At 41.0% G+C, this 16,628-nt stretch overlaps 1 protein-coding gene across 16 annotated transcripts in view; it reads left to right on the top strand.

The window, feature by feature from the left end:
- Positions 1-16,628, top strand: part of LOC132383172 (pleckstrin homology domain-containing family G member 3-like) — a 218,491-nt gene that overhangs the window by 182,416 nt on the left and 19,447 nt on the right. For all 16 annotated transcript variants that reach the window (XM_059954066.1, XM_059954112.1, XM_059954136.1 and 13 more), the window contains 5 exons: positions 402-488; positions 7,276-7,309; positions 11,576-11,671; positions 14,079-14,117; positions 16,082-16,092. In XM_059954066.1, coding sequence (XP_059810049.1) covers positions 402-488; positions 7,276-7,309; positions 11,576-11,671; positions 14,079-14,117; positions 16,082-16,092 — 267 coding nt within the window. The remainder of the gene's footprint in view (positions 1-401; positions 489-7,275; positions 7,310-11,575; positions 11,672-14,078; positions 14,118-16,081; positions 16,093-16,628) is intronic.

Here is a 16,628-nt window from a genome sequence, read left to right as displayed (position 1 = left end):
AGTAATTTATTTTTCAGGACAGACATTGTTCATAATACTATAGACAATGTCCCAACTCTTCAAAGCAGTGCCTTGGGATTTTTTTTTACATCCACCAGGGAGATTAGGCAAGGTCACTTCAGGTTTAGCAGCCCCTCTGACTGTGGCAGTACCCCAGGATTGTACAGGGTGACATTTGTGCTTTGTGTTGAAGTGAGACTTGAACCTAAAATCGTCTGACTCAGAAATTTTGATAATGAATAGCAATTGGATTATACTTTGATCTACTAAATTTACCTGAGAAATTGATATCAACACTTAATAAAGATACATCAGGCCTAGTTCCAGAGCATTCCCTCAGTTCTTCCCTATGCCTCCGTATCTCTGTATCATAGTAACTGTGATGTTCTCATCTTCTGCAGGCAAAGACTGTGGAAGAGAAGCGTCTCTGGACTCATCACATAAAGCGGCTGATCCTGGAAAATCACCATGCCATCATTCCTCAGAAGGTGAGCTCCTGGAGAAGCATGATGAGCTGCACAACACAGTACTTAATATCAGCTCCATTGTGGCCTTAGAGGGAAGCACATAATGCCAGGGTGCTCAGCAGAGTTTAATCCAGAAGCACAGTTATTAATGCAGTGTAGTGTTCATCCACAGAGCTATCGTGTGTATTTCAACAAATGCCAAGAACTAAATAAATGTATTTGCCTTCACCTTGAGAAATCACAGTAATTCACTTTGAATTGTTGTGGTGAAGGGCATGTTTTCTATTGACTTTTGGGACCAAGATTGGTACTTTCAGGAGGGAGACCTTTTTCAATGGAGGTTTTATACTGGATGCAATAGATGCCATGCAGTTTTTATTTTAATTTTGGGGGTTTTTTTATACATTTTTCAGATTAAAAAACCCCAAATCACAATGAGGAACATTAATACAGTGCAAAATTAAGCATACAATGACAATATGATACAGAGAAAGAGAATTTTTAAAAAAAGCACCTAAATTGAAGACAAGTAAACTTAGTGTCCTCCCCAAGCCCCACAATACAAAAAAAAACTCCAGACCAACCACAACACAATATAGAGAATATAAATCAGGACAATCAAACCCAGACTGTGAATACACTTAGCAACAGAGGATGGTAATGCCTACTACCAGAAAAAAAAAGGAGCTGAAAGCAAGGGACCGAAAAGAAAAAAAAGCCCTAGTCAAGAGAAAGGTTATGAAAGTACTCGATAAAAGGTCCCCAGACCTTATGGAACTTTAGGTCCGAATTAAGAACTGAATAATGAAGTTTTTCGAGGTCCAAGCAGGCCATAATGTCGTTAAGCCATTGAGCATGAGTGGGCGGGGCAACATCTCTCCATCTAATGAGAATCAAGCGTCTAGCCAGGAGAGAGGCAAAGGATAATATTCGGCATTTGGTCAGACTCAGACGTAAATCTGTCTCGCCCCAGAAACTGAACAAAGCAATTAAAGGGTTTGGTTCTAGGTGCTGATTCAGAATATACGATAATGTAGTGAAGACATCTTTCCAAAATTTCTCCAAGCTAGGACAGAACCAGTACATATGAATGAGAGAGGCCTCGCCCCTCTTGCATTTATCACAGAGTGGACTAATGTCAGGGTAGAATCGAGATAGTTTAGATTTAGACATATGGGCTCTATGAACAATCTTAAACTGTAAAAGGCAATGGCGAGCACAAAGAGAGGTTGAGTTAACCAATTTGAGAATCGAGTCCCAGCTCTCATCAGATAAGGAGGTATTTAAATCATGCTCCCATGCCATTTTAATTTTATCCACAGGGGCCCGTTGTAAGGCTGCTAATTTATCTTGCATAAATGATATTAAACCTTTACCTAGTGGATTAATGGAAAGAAATAAGTCCATAGCATTTTTTGCAGGCATTTCAGGAAAGTTAGGAATTAAAGGAGCAATAAAGTGTCTAATTTGGAGATATCTAAAAAATGAGCATTGGGCAAATTGAAGTTAACAGAGAGCTGCTGAAAAGAAGCGAAGCGATTATCAATGAAGAAATCTTTAAAACGTCTAATGCCCTTCCTGTACCAAACCTGGAATGCTGAATCGTATGTGGTAGGTAAAAAAAGGTGATTATGTACGACAGGACTGGAAATGGAAAAACCATGGAAACCATAGCATTTCCTAAACTGAGCCCATATATGCAAAGTGTGTCTAACAAGACGATAGCTATTAATCTGGACAGACTGCTAGGGAGTACAGAGCCAAGAAGTGCAGAGATAGATAATTCTTTAGTGGAGCTCAACTCCATTGCCACCCAATTACGGCACTTGGGTTGGCTATGGAAGAAAGACCAAAAGGTAGCACAATGTATATTAGCTGCCCAATAATATAAACGAAAGTTAGGTAAAGCCATGCTACCCTCTTTTTTAGATTTTTGGAGATGGATTTTATTAATTCTAGAGTGCTTATTCTTCCACAGATATGACAAAATAATAGAGTCTAAGGAATCAAAAAAAGATTTAGGAATAAAAATTGGGATAGATTGAAATAAGTATAAAAATTTGGGGAGTACATACATTTTAACAACATTAATACGACCTACCAAAGACATAGATAGAGGTGACCATTGTACCAGACTCTGTTTTATAGTATATGAAAGATTGGCAAAGTTTTCACGAAAGAGATCTTTAAACTTCCTTGTGACTGTAATTCCAAGATAAGTAAATTGATTATGGACTACTTTAAAAGGGAGATCACGAAATGTTAATTCTTGTGCTTCTTTACTAATTGGGAAAAGTTCACTCTTATGTAAATTAAGTTTATAGCCAGAGATCTGGCTAAACTGGTCAAGAAGTGAAAACATTGGAGGTAAGGATGTAGACGGATTTGAGAGAAAGAGTAATAAGTCATCAGCATAAAGAGAAACTTTATCCTGGTCAATTCAGGACAATTTCGAAACACTATCGCCAGAGGTTCTATAGCCAAATCAAAGAGAAAGGGACTTAAGGGGCATCCCTGACGGGTGCCACGTTTGAGATTAAATACCTGGGATTGTTTGAAAATTAGTTAAAACAGAAGCAGTAGGACACAGGTACAGCAATTTGATCTAAGAGATGAAACTTTGACCGAGGTCAAATTTTTCTAAGACTGCAAAAAGGTAGTTCCACTCTATATGATCAAATGCATTCTCCGCATCGAGGGAAATAACACATTCAGGAATCCCAGTTGGAGGTGAGTATAAGATATTAAATAAACGCCGAATGTTAAAAAAAGGGAGACGGTTTTTAATAAAACCTGATTGGTCATCAGAGATAATGGAGTGAATAACAGTTTCTAATCTATGAGCCAAAACTTTAGCTGAGATCTTTACATCAACATTGAGCAAAGAAATCGGCCTATACGAGGAACACTCTGTTGGGTCTTTGCCCTTTTTTAATAGAAGAATAATAGATGTCTCATTGAAAGAGGGTGGCAATTTGCCGTAATTAAACGAATCAGATAATACTGAAAGTATCTAATGAGAAAGAAGTGAAGAGAATGATTTATAAAATTCTACAGGGAACCCATCAGGTCCAGGAGATTTCCCTGAGGACAGTGCAGAAATTGCAAAAGATATTTCTTCTGATGATATAGGCGCATTAAGTTTGGCTTTAGAATCAGATGAAAGTGAAGGAATATTCAGATTCTTTAAAAATTGATCAGCAGAGATATTGTCATTTGAAGATTCAGAGGAATAAAGCCGAGAATAAAAATTTTTAAATGCGTCATTGATTTCTAAATGATCCGATGTAAAGTCTCCGTTCTCCTTCCAGATCTTTGTAATATGTTGTTTGGCTTTGGAACGCCTCAGCTGATTGGCTAGAAATTTACCAGACTTATCCCCATGAATGTAAAAGCGACTCTTACTTTCGAGAAGTTGGCGTTCGACAGGTTGAGTAGACAGAAGATTAAATTTAGTTTGGAGTTCAACACACTTCTTGTATAGTTCAGGGTTCTTAGTTTCAGCATATAGTTGATCCAATTCTTTAATCTGGTTAATGAGGTCTATTCGATCTGCACAGGATCTTCTGTTGAGATTTGCTGTGTAAAAGATTATTTGACCCCTCAGATATGCTTTCATGGCATCCCAGACAATCTAGGATGACATTTCAGGTGATGTATTAGTGTTAAAATAAAGGGTTATCTGATCCTTAATAAATTTTAAAAAATCATCATCCAATAATAAAGTTGAATCAAACTGCCAGTGTTTATTTCTCTGAGGGAAACCAGGAAAGTTCAGCCAGAGAGTAATTGGGGCATGGTCAGAAATCAGTATACTCTGTTAGTCACAAGAGTAGGCCAATGGGATGATTTGGTTATCGAGTAAGGAATAGTCAATTCTAGTGAAGGTATGGTGAACATGTGAAAAAAAAAGAACAATCTCTCTCAGTAGGATGAAGGAAACGCCATATATCAGAGATACCAAAATTAAAGAGAAACGATTGGATAGCTAAGGTAGATTTAGTAGGTGATCTGGTAACAGAGGACGATCAATCCAGATTAGGATCTAACCAACAGTTGAAGTCACCACCCAGTATAAGAGAGTATGAGTTTAAGTCTGGTAGTGGAGAAAAAAACATTCAAAAAAGTTAACATCATCAAAGTTGGGGGCATACAGGTTTTCTAGTACAACTTTAGTGTTGTATAGTTTACCAAAAACAATAATAAAATGGCCATTTGTATCAGATATTTTATTATGGAGTTCAAAAGGAATATTTGAGTTAATAAGAATGAAGACTCCCCTAGCTTTAGTGGCAAAGGATGAATGAAAATGCTGACCTGCCCACTTTGACAGAAGACGGGAGTTATCAAAACAACAAATATGAGTTTCTTGAAGGAAAGCAATGTCAGCTTTGAGTTGTTTAATATGTGAGAGTACCTTCCTCCTTTTAACAGGGTGATTCAATCCCTTTACATTCCAGCTCACGAATTTAAGTGCACTAGCCATTATCAATTACTAATGCATAAAAGGCAGCAGGCATATAAAAAGTCAAGCAATACGATAGCAGTCTGGGAGCAGAAATGTAAGCATAGATTCGTGAAATCAAAACATAAACATGTCCTGAGCAATAAAGACATACAATAAATACAGTGAGTGATGTTGGAACTGGAAAACCCACCCCACCCACACAACCCACCCCACCCACACAACCCAAAACTAGACGGCTACCAAAAAAAGCAGCTAGCTCTACCAAAAAAATTAACCCAAATATAACTTCCAGATCTGTGTCATTAACAGCAGTTCTGTATAAATACTCTAGCAAATAGTAACTAGTTTATGCACTAGAAACATAACTACAAATTGGAACATCTTCTGCAGAAATATAAAACTTAATACAGAGAAAATCGGAAGAAAACCAAAACTAACCTACCCGCGAAAAATTATGGAAGAATAAAGTAAGAGAAAGAGGAAAAAAAAGGGAGGAAGGGGAAAATTATAGATTCAAGAAGGGTACTTATCAACCATTTACAGAGAGGAAAAAAAATCAAAGATTAAAAGAAAAGGTGAAAAAAAATAATAAATAAAAAAAATAAAAAAATAATCAGCAGTTAAACTGTGAACCAACAAACAGGGAGGCCTTCAAGAAAGACTTCAAACCTCCAAAACAAGTTAGAGTCAATTGTAGAACTCTATAGATAAAGTTATACAAGAATAAAATAGATTACACAAGTACTATTTAAACATCCATAGGGAAACATTAAGCACAGAATGTCTATTTAAAAAAGACACACCAAATCCAGGGAGAGATTGTCAACAGCCCTTAGAGTTTCAATAAAGTGTCTGAGTGATTCAAGTAAAGTCTGAGTCCGGGAAAAGTAATTTTACTACGAGAAGTACTTATCCACCATTATAGGAGTTCCGAAGATGGCTGGATAGCCGGAAGACTTGCAACAAATGCCTCAGCCTCCTTCACTGACTTAAACCACTTATATTTTCCAGTATTAAGCGTGATTCGTAAATCGGCGGGAGTGCGAAGAGAGGGTTTAAAGCCACGATCAAAAAGCACTTTCATTACACCTTTAAACTCAGTGCGCATCTTTAAGGTCTGGGGTGCAAAATCTTCCACAAAGCGAATGATTGTATTTTGGAAAGTAAAAGTACCTCTGCGACGTGCCTCCATAATCAGACGGTGTTTTACCTGGTATTGATGGAAGCATAAAATTACTGGTCGCGGGCGGGAGCCCAGAATTCCGGGGGGTACGTAGACCCGGTGTGCCCTTTCGAGCTCGGGCAGATTCGGAAGCAAATCTTTCCTGAATATCTCGCAGAGAAACTCGGCGAAAAACTTCACGGTTGATCCCTGTTCGGTGGCCTCTGGCAACCCAAGAATTCGAAGGTTACAACGTCTGCTCCAATTTTCGAGATCGACCATTTTAGAAAGGAGTTTATTATTTTTTTCTTCTAGGCTGGACCAGAGAGTCTCCAAGTTTCGAACACGACTTTCTAAATTTTCAGAAGTCGAATCGATGCGAGATAAGTGTTCAGCATGTTCGTCCACTCTATCGTTGATCCGATCCAGTTTGGCTTCCAGCTGTTTGAAAGCAGTTCTAAATTCCTTTAAAATATCGTCGCGGTGTTGTTCCAGTGCAGCGAGAGACTCAGAAGGCAGAACTGGAACTTCCTTTCTCCCAGTTTTAGAACTCTTGCTAGACATTGTAAGGTATATGTGTTCACAGGCAAGTAAAAGAAACCAAATAAAGTTCCTAATTAAGGTTTAAAAAATGGAGACATTTAGTGCAAAGATAGTGAAAATAACAGAACAAAAGTTCAGAGCAGCTAAGCAATCGCCATCTTACCGGAAGTCCATTTTGGGGTTTTAACCTAGTAGCATCCTTCCTATTCCAATCTGACTAAACCAGCCTGATTCTGGCCAACCCGTCCAAATAAAGTCCAGCCCAGTCCCTAGATTATACTAACCCTACTGTTCGATCCACTCCATCTCCTAACAGTCTGCCCCACTCAGTGCCTCTCTTGCCCAGCCCCTATCCAATCCGGGTTCAATTTCAGGTGCTCAAACCCATCACACCCAAGCCCTTTTCACACTGAAGGTGTTACAGGTGCTAAACCTTGAAATGCAGAAGCAAGCACTCATGTTCTGGTTACGTGATTCAATTCTGCTTGTGCTTTCTCGTTGCATGGTATGCCAAACTGAGCAGCTGAGTTCGATACCGGCTCTCCTGGGGAGTTTGTATCTTTATCATCTTTGCAAATACTTATTCCCTCCCCCTTTGGTATGAAGTGACTTAATGCTTTGTTCTTTATTTTCAGGCAAAAGAAGCTATCTTGGAAATGGATTCCTATTGTAAGTATAAACCAATACATTACTTTAATACTTTACAAGTTAAGTTTTAACTTAACTACTGCCTTCATCAACTCGGCAATTAAGCTTCAACAAATCTCAGGTGCATTTCCTCCATGTGATAGTTGGGGTTTCCCAAAATTTGGTATCTTATTGTTCTATTATCTTAAGGAAATAAGGAAACCCAGAGAGTGTAGCAGGAAGGAAAGCTGAGGGGAGGTTGGAGGGTGGGATGGGGGCTTGGTGATGGGATAGTGGCATTTGTTGGGGGCAAAGCAGAACAAGTGCTTTTGCACACCGGGTCAGATACTCCATACAGCAGAAGTATCAAAGTGCATTCCTTTGTCCACACTGGAATAGGCTGATCCCATTCAACACGTTCAGAACAGCCTCCACCTGCCCACATGCTATCTAAAAGACAAACTCCATTTGAGCTCATTCCTTCTTCAAAAGGACTAGGTAATTTTAACATGATGAGACGAATCCCTTTCTACATTGATTAACGTCATTTCCTGTACACAAGTGTGAGGAGAACAAAATAATTATTATTCTGGATTCAATGCAGCACAGAAAGAACACAAAAGATAAATAATATAATAAACACAATAAATATATATAAGGTATCTTAAGTACATTGATTGTATGTCCACAAGCTAGGCTGTACATAGGTTAGTAGGTGGAGTCTTACTGCTTGGGGAAAGTAACTGTCTTTGAGTCTGATGGTCCTGACGTGGATGCAGTGTCGCCTCCTCCCTGATGGGAGTGTGACAAACAGTCCACAAACAGGGTGTGTGGGATGCTTCATGATGTTACTGGTCCTTTAATTGGTTATGAACAAGATGGCGCCAGTGAACCACAGTGATGTTCTGTGGGCCATCTAAATACTTGTGAATTATTCTCACTGTAATCCGCAGCATGTACTTTTCCTTCCTTGTTGTATTTGCTCAGTTTGTTGCCTTTTCCACACTGGTTGAATGTCCAAGTTGGTGCAGTCTTTCATCGATTCTGTTATGGTTATTATTCTATAGATTTATAGAGAATGCCCAAAAGAAAATGAATCTTAGAGTTGTAGATGGTGACATAAATGTACTTTGATAATAAATTGACATTGGACTTTGAACATTTTTGTATATATATCCTGATTACGGGTTGGCTGGTACCGCTAAGCGCTAGGCAGTTTTGACTGCTTATTGTAGAGCCTTCTGGCCCCCGCACTGCAGTCTCCACGCTAAGCAGTGAAACATTGCTAGGAGGCCCTCTACTGTGCATTTGTAGAATGACTTGAGTACAGCTCTCTTTAGCCTCCTCAGAAAGTAGAGGTGCTGGTCAGCTTTCTTGACTGTGTCGGATGTGTTAAGGGACCATGAGAGGTTGCAGTTGATGTGAACTGCCAGGAGTTTCCACTGCTGTGCCGTCGGTGTAGTTACCTTTACCTGGTAGAGTGCAGTATACTCAGACTTTATCCTTGAAGGGTTAAATGTTTTAAAACAATTCAATTCAAATTGGAATTGATTTATTTTTACCACTTGTATTGGGATACACTGAAAGAATTGCCTTGCGTACTGTTCATAATCAGATCATTATATCAGTGCACTGAGGTAGAACAAAGAAAAACAACCGCAATACAGTAACTAGTGCAGGTGATCAATAACGTGCAAGATCATAACAAGGTAGACTGAGGTCAAGAGTCCAATGTATCATACCAAGGTTCTAGTTAATAGTCTTATAACAGTGGGGTGGAAGCTGCCCTTGAGCCCGGTGGTACAGGCTTTCAAGCTTTGCTACCTTCTGCCCAACCCTAAAAGGGAAGAAGGGAGTACGCCCGGGCTGGGTGGGGTCTTTGGTTACAGAACTATGCAAAAGCCTTGGGCACATGTAAAAAAAAATTCTGTGAAGTGAAGATGCTTTCAAAAATAATGAATTGAAACTTGCTAAATATCAAAAAGATTATTATAAAGAATAGTAAACAGTAAAAAAAATTAAATCAATATTTGGTGTGACCTCCCTTTGCTTACAACTACAGCAATTCTCGTAGGTACACTGTCATACAGTTTTATCAACAAAATCAACTGTTAGGTTGTTCCAAGCATCTTGGGGGACTTGCCACAGTTCCTCTGCAGACTTTGGCCGTCTCACTTGCTTCTGCATCTAGACAGACAATCTCGATGATGTTGGGATCAGGACCCTGCGGAGACCATACCATTTGTTGCAGAACTCCTTGTTCTTCTTTTCACTGAAAGCAGTTATTTATGAGCTTGGCCATGTGTTCGGGGTCATTGTCCTGCTGCAGAATGAAGTTCGGATTGATTAGACACCTCCCTGATTACATTACCTGATGGATGAGAGTCTGCGTGTACTCAACAACGACAATTCCATTAACTTTGACTAGATCACCAACTCCATTTGCAGAGATGCAGCCTCAAACCTGCAGGGACCCTCCGATGTGCTGCACAATTGGTTGCAGACAGTCATCTGTGTAGCACTCCCCAGCCCTTTTACAACGACCTGCCTCCTGTTTGAACCAAAAACTTCAGCTTTTGACTCGCCAGTCCAGAGCACTTGCTGCCATTGTTCAGCACCCTAGTCCTTGTGTTTTTGTGCGCAGGTGAGTCTCTTGGCTTTGTTTCCGCTTCAGAGGAATTGCTTTTTGACAGCAACTCTTCCAGAATGACCACTTCTGACAAGACTTTCTGGACTATTGAAGGGTCTACTTAGGTTCCAGTGATTTCTGTAGTTCAGAGTTGATAGCAATGCTGGACTTCGTCTAATTTAGAAGGGATGTCATTTGTTGCATCTCTCAACTGCTGCACTCAGTTTCCAAGTCTGACCACTGCGTTTCTGGTCCTTAGCCTTGTCCATTTGCTTTGTGCTGCTTCAGAAAAGCTTGGCAGCTGCTCTTGGAAATCTTGTCTGTTGTGAAATTTCTGTTTGGGAGAGAACTTGCTGATTCAGGATGACTACTTTGCGTATTGTTGCTATGCTCACTCTTGACATGATGTATTGATGATTGAAGATCAAACTATCATATCTGCCACACCCTCACTTTTCAGTTTGGTTTTCCTTCGCTTAGATTGATTCCTTCTACACCTATTTTTATTTCAGTTAATCAGTTTAGTTTATTCAACTCATTATGTCATTGATCATTAGCATCCTGTTTGTTACCTTTGTTTAATCATGCCCTGGCCTGTATACATACAAAATAATCAAGGTTTTATTTGAAATGTGGCCTATTGCTGAATAGGTTACTAACTTAGAAATAGAAAAAAATTCTGTAACATTTAATTTTTTTTTTGAAAATGAATGTTTGGAAATCTAAAATTTGCTCATTTCTACTGACACGCTATTGCAGAAGACAAAAAATAAGTGTGTAAAACAAAATTTATATAAAAATCTGGGGTGCCTAGGACTTTCACACAGGGGCTGATTTGCTGAGATGGTGAGAAACACAGAAAGAGTTCAGAGAGGGGAGGTTAGTTTAATGATGTGCTGAGCTGTGTCCACAACTTTCTGCATTTTCTTGAAGTCGCAAGCAGAGCAGTTGCCATAAGACGTTCTGCATCTAGGTAGTGTTTCAGTGAACGAGTTATCAATTGGAACAGATTCCATAGAAAAAAATTGATAATTCATTAAGTTCAATTGAGTAATTTATTAACTTGAATCCTTCATTGTAGGAGGTGAGAAATTTGGACCATTGGATCTAAAACCCTTTATCTGAGTCTATTATAAACGGTTCACTAAAGATTAATTATAATTGTTCAACAGCTTCAAAATCATTCAGACTTACTGTCAGCAGGATTGTTCAAAGTAAATCTATTATCAAAATACATCTATGTCACCATATACTGTCCTGAGGTTAACTTTTTTTGTGGGCAATCGCAGTAAATACAAAGAAACAAGAGAATCAATGGAAAACTGCACAATAACAAAAGACAAACAATCAATGTGCAAGACAACAAATTGTGCAAATACAAAAAAAAATTGAGAACATAAGTTACTCAGTCCTATAACGTGAGTCCATAGGCTGTGGAATCAATTCAGTGTTTGAATGAGTGAAGCTCTCCACTCTGGTTCAGGAGCTTGATGGTTGAAGGGTAATAACTGATTATTACCCCCAAGGGATTCTATATAAATGAATTTCGGACTTCCCTCCTTCAATAAGTGATGTGTACATAGATCTCAATGGTTCTGTTTCATCTCTTCTATGTTTCTTAATGACAACCCTGTTGACTGATGGGTTATTGACTGCTCATCGTGCTGTGTTTCTTCTAGATCCTTCCAAATACCGATACAGTCCAGAACGATTAAAAAAGCCTATGTCCACCCACGAAGAACTATTGGGCTATCGTAAGGGCCGCAGACAATCTGGTAAGGTCAAGTCTGGGGCCTTTCATGCAAGAGGTACTGTAGGTAAAAAAATATTAAAGGGTCTAAAGCAGGGGTGCCCAACCTGGGGTCCATGGGCCCCTTGCTTAATAGTATTGATCCATGGACCTGTACTTATTGGAATTTAGAAATATGCAAGAGGTTCTCATTGGAACCTATCAAATGTTGAAAGGACTAGATAGTGGAGAGGATGTGGAGAGGATGTTTGCTCTGGTGGAAGTATCCAGAACTAGAGGGCACACCCTCAAGTTGATGGGCGACCCTTTAGAACAGAGGTAAGAAGGAATTTTTTAGCTAGTGAGTAGTGAATCTGTGGAATGCTCTGCCACAGACTGCGGTGGAGGCCAAGTCCATGAGTATATTTAAAGCGGAAGTTGATAGTTTCCTGATCGGTCAGGGCATCAAGGGGTAAGGCAGGTGTATGGGGTTGAGTGGGATCAGGGATCAGCCATGATGGAATGGTAGAGCAGGCTTGATGGGCTGAATGACCGGATTCTGCTCCTATGTCCTATGGTCTATAGCATAAAAAAAGACTGGAAACCCTGGTCTAAAAGAAGAGACAGAGAATCATCCAAGATTGCAATGAATGGCCAACCAGGTTTAAAGTGCCAGCTGATTCTAATTTTCTATGTTTCCTTGAGAAAGCAATCCTCTCTTTCATCCAATCCCATTTGCCCCTTCCCCTCTGCTAGAGAACCATGGTTAACCTTGGCACGGGTGGTAGGAGGTTTTGGTTAAGTTCTGGTGGGAACTGAGCCTGCTGAAATGACAGTGAAGATTGAGTATAGAACAGTGGGCCTGGGGATTGACCCTGGGATGGTGGAGAATGCCCTTACCAGATGCTCGGTTCACTATCATCCAGAAACATTGATAGAAAAGTCATATGGAACAATAGCGAATGGCCTCCTCCACCCAAGGGTGCCACTGAGAACACTCAGCACCTCAAGCACAGGTGTCCTTATAGCCCCACCATGAATCCAGTGGGGTGCTTTCTGCACCAGAAGAGAGCGTAAGCGCAACGGGAGTGTTCCTACGCAGGTCTGGCAAACAGCTTGAAAAAGCAGCGAGTTTTTTGACAGGAGCTCTTGACTGGAGTACTGTGCAGATGCAACAAGAACGTTCAGCACATCCGACAAAGATGTTCAACGGGAAACCCACTTTCTATAAAAGAGGGGTACTGCCTAACGGAGCGGTGAAAACTGCTCATCTCCTACTGAAATGTACTCCTTGAGCTGTTCCTCATAGAGAGGGTGTTGTGGGCTTGATCTTTGAGCAATAAATGAACCAAAGGCAAAGGAGTGTTCGACAAGAGAAAAACACAAAGAAAGTATGGATGTCTCGAAGCTTACCATTGGTGTCTCTGTATCGACATGATGCAGAAAGGCCAATTGGCTTATCAGAGTCCTCGGAGCAATTGTGTGTCCTCGCTTATTTCCCTGTAACCTATACTCTCTCGCATTCCCGTCACTCCACCCTTGCAGCTGATCCTTTTGCCACCCACCCATTTACACTGGCTGATGAAACTACATGCCTTGGGCTCTGGGAGAAAGCCAGAGCGCCAACAGAGAACCCACATGGTGAGGGAAAACACACAGTACTGTAGTAATCTTATGTATTGCACTGTACTGCTGCCGCAAAAAAAGAATAAATTTCATGACATTTGATATGGGTCTCCATTGTGGACTGAGAGTGGGAAGGGATCGGGGGAGTGAAATCATGGTTGGGAAAAGGGAAAAGCGGGGGGGGGGTGGGAAGCACAAGAGAGACATTCTGTAATGATCAATAAACCAGTTGTTTGGAATTAAATGACCTTGCCTGCTCTCTCAGGGCTTGGTGTGTCTGCACCCATGCCACCCACTGCCCCGGCACACCTCCTCTGCCACCTGCGGAGCCTCACTCTCACCACTCCCAGCATCCTTTGCTCCCACCAGATTTACAAACTCACTCTCCGCTCCACATCAACAAACACTGTCCTGTGTAAAGGTCTTAGGCACCCTAGCTATATTCCCATGACTGTGTGGATTTCCTCCAGGTGTTCCAGTTTCCTCCCACATGCAAAAGGCATTCTGGTTTGTAGGTTAATTGGTCATTATAAACTGTCCCATGATTAAGCTAAGGTTAAAATCAGGGGATTACTGGGCTGCGGGCTTGAAGGGCCTAATCCACACTGCATCTCAATTAATACAGGTGGCTGAGACTTTGCACAGTACTGAAACTTCCACACGTCTTCAGCAGCAAGAGGTCAACGACCATAGAGCTGGAGGTAGCAGCAATATCTGCTGCATTACCGTGCTGCTGATGAAGTGAAGGGAAGGCTTTGATGTGCAATGTTGATAGTCTGACAATGTGCCTTTATCCACTTACTTATTTGTTTCTTTTCCTCTCACAGAGCCAGCAAAACGGATCCTGAAGTCTCTGGTGCAGAGTGGTAAGTGAGAGAGTCCAGTGCACTGTAACTCTACTTGCCGTGTTCCACAGGTGTGTCTGAAAACACGTTGTTACTCCTGAATGACAACCTTAGCAGCATCCTTCATTTATGAAGCTTGTCATCCCCCATTCCCAAACTTCCCAGCCAGCTGGTGTGGGATCTGAAAGGGGTAGGGTTCACAGCCAAATCACCAGTTGTACAAGTTGCACACATGAGAATCTTCACTCTCTAAACCTGTTATGGAAGTTATGGTCAACTCATTAGAACAATTTGATCACTTGTCAACAAAATCTTAGTTTTCCATTAATCCCTGGCCCCAGTGAATTGGTGGCTTTCAGTCATAGTTTATAAAAAGAAAGAGCAATCCCATTCACCATGATGTAGAACAGTGCCTGAATGGGATTGGTTTAATATTAATTTTTTGCCCTCTCTCACAGAGGAAGCAATTTCTTTCTTTATATAAATCTTTGATTAGCACAACTCCTATTAATCTTCTGCAGTGAAAAGAGAACACCCCTAGTCTATGAAACTCGCCCCCCTAATTTAGCCCTTTTAGCCTTGAATACTTTCGTGTCTGAGCTGTTTGCCTCCACTGATCCCAGCCCTTCCCACCCCACACCAGTTCTCCAAGGTTGGATAAACATCAAATGATATCTGAACCAGAAAATGCTACTTTTACTCAGCAAGTCAGGCAGCATCTGTGGAGAGAAATGGTGTGAATGTTTGCCATGGATTCTTTCATCGGAACTCTGACAAAGGCATCAGTTGCAGCTGTCAATCACATGGGTTGACCTTGCTCCTTTTCCAGTAGGAAAGCCTTCTGTTGGTATTGCATCTGTTGCAACGCCAGGGGTGCTTCAAACTAAGGAAGAGCCACTGAAGTGTAATCATTCAGAAAACAGCAGCCAATTTGTGTACGTCAGGGTGCCAAGGTGATGACCAGACAATATTTTATCAAAAGATGCCTGCTAGTGGGCTAATATTGCTGTGCACCTTGGAGAACTTCCCTAGCTTTCAACATGTTGATATTGGATCATCCTCACAGGGCAGACAGTGCTCTGGTATATCCAAAAGTTTAATGTCTTAGCCAAAGAGCAGTGTCACAACGGTGAAACAATCTTTTAAGGTGTTGCACTGAAGAGGCAGCTTGGGTTACACATTTACCTCCTTCCAGAGAAATTTGAACCCAAAATCTTCTAGTGGGAGACACTAAGCCACACCCGTTAGTTTAAGCATCTCCGCTCCTGTTTTTCTGTCCTATGTTCCTGCATCTTCTATTTTAATTTTGAGTTAACAAGCTAGTGAGCTTCGGTGAAAGGGCCATCATCAAAGATCCTCCTGGTCTGTATTCCCTAATTGGTCGTTGGGTAGTAGCTTTCATCGGCTGTCTGGCTCAGTGCTTGGCATTGTTGGATCTGAGTCAAAAAGTTATAAGCTCAGGTTTAAAGACCCAAGCACAAGTCCACGATGATACTACAGTGCGTATGTAGTGTGGCACTGGGAGAGGTTGCATCTCCAGGGTATGTTACACCAACTTCCACTCAGACAGAGGTAAAAAGAACCAGTATCTTGTTTCACAACTGAGTTCTCGCTGGTGCTTTGGCCAATACGTATTTTTTTGGTGATCATCGCCTGAAAAGTTCTGATTCGGTTTGTGGGCTTTGCAGTTTGCAGATTTCCTGTGAACAAGTTTCTGAATGTGACCATAAAGCACTTCTTGGCAACTAATTGTTTACCCCCACACCTCACCACCATTACAAGGCACCAAGGGGACTGCCTAGCCGACCAGGTAGTGGTTCCTCACAAACTGGACCTTGAGTCCACTGCTGCCCCTTTGCTTCTCAATTTCAGTCAAAATTAAATTAAATTAATGATTATGTAAGCTGTGATGTCTAACCTTCTCTCTCCCTTTTTCCATTTCCCCACACTCCTTTTGTTCCTCATGGTGATCTGCCCTTGAACAGTTTCTCTAAAGGTAAGAGCAGTGCTTTCTTCTCCTTTCAGCAAGATGCTGTTGTTACTTTTTACTTAACTTAAATGTCAATGCCAATTAGTCATTCCTGTAATAATTGAAGCCTTCAGGGTGTCTTGTGTAGGAGTTGACTGGTTCATGGGCCCTGGGCTGCCTTCCATACATCAGATCAAGATGGGGGGCAGTGGGGTGTCTTGGAGAGAAGGGACTGTTTGACTGTGCAGTGTGTCATGTGTCTTCATGTATGTACAGACCTTATGTGAACGTTGATTTACCCTTCCACCTCATGTGGGGATGACGAAGAGAACTCTAGTAGCTATACTGCTGTCTGACTCTGCGATCATGTGATCTCTGACTCTTATGAGCTTAGAGCATGGAGTTAGTAACAACCTGTACTGCAATATCTTGCTGTTGGAGCTGACGGGTTTAGTCCGAAACAACATCCCATAATTGGGACATCTGGGAAAACTCTCCTTACGTATTGATCTGCAGCCTATCTTGGATTTTTCCTCTTTTCCACCCACCCCCGTACTCCCTCT

This window comes from Hypanus sabinus, chromosome 2, assembly GCF_030144855.1.
Source record: "Hypanus sabinus isolate sHypSab1 chromosome 2, sHypSab1.hap1, whole genome shotgun sequence".
Taxonomy (NCBI): Eukaryota; Metazoa; Chordata; class Chondrichthyes; order Myliobatiformes; family Dasyatidae; genus Hypanus; species Hypanus sabinus.
This window is presented reverse-complemented; position numbering and strand designations above follow the sequence as displayed.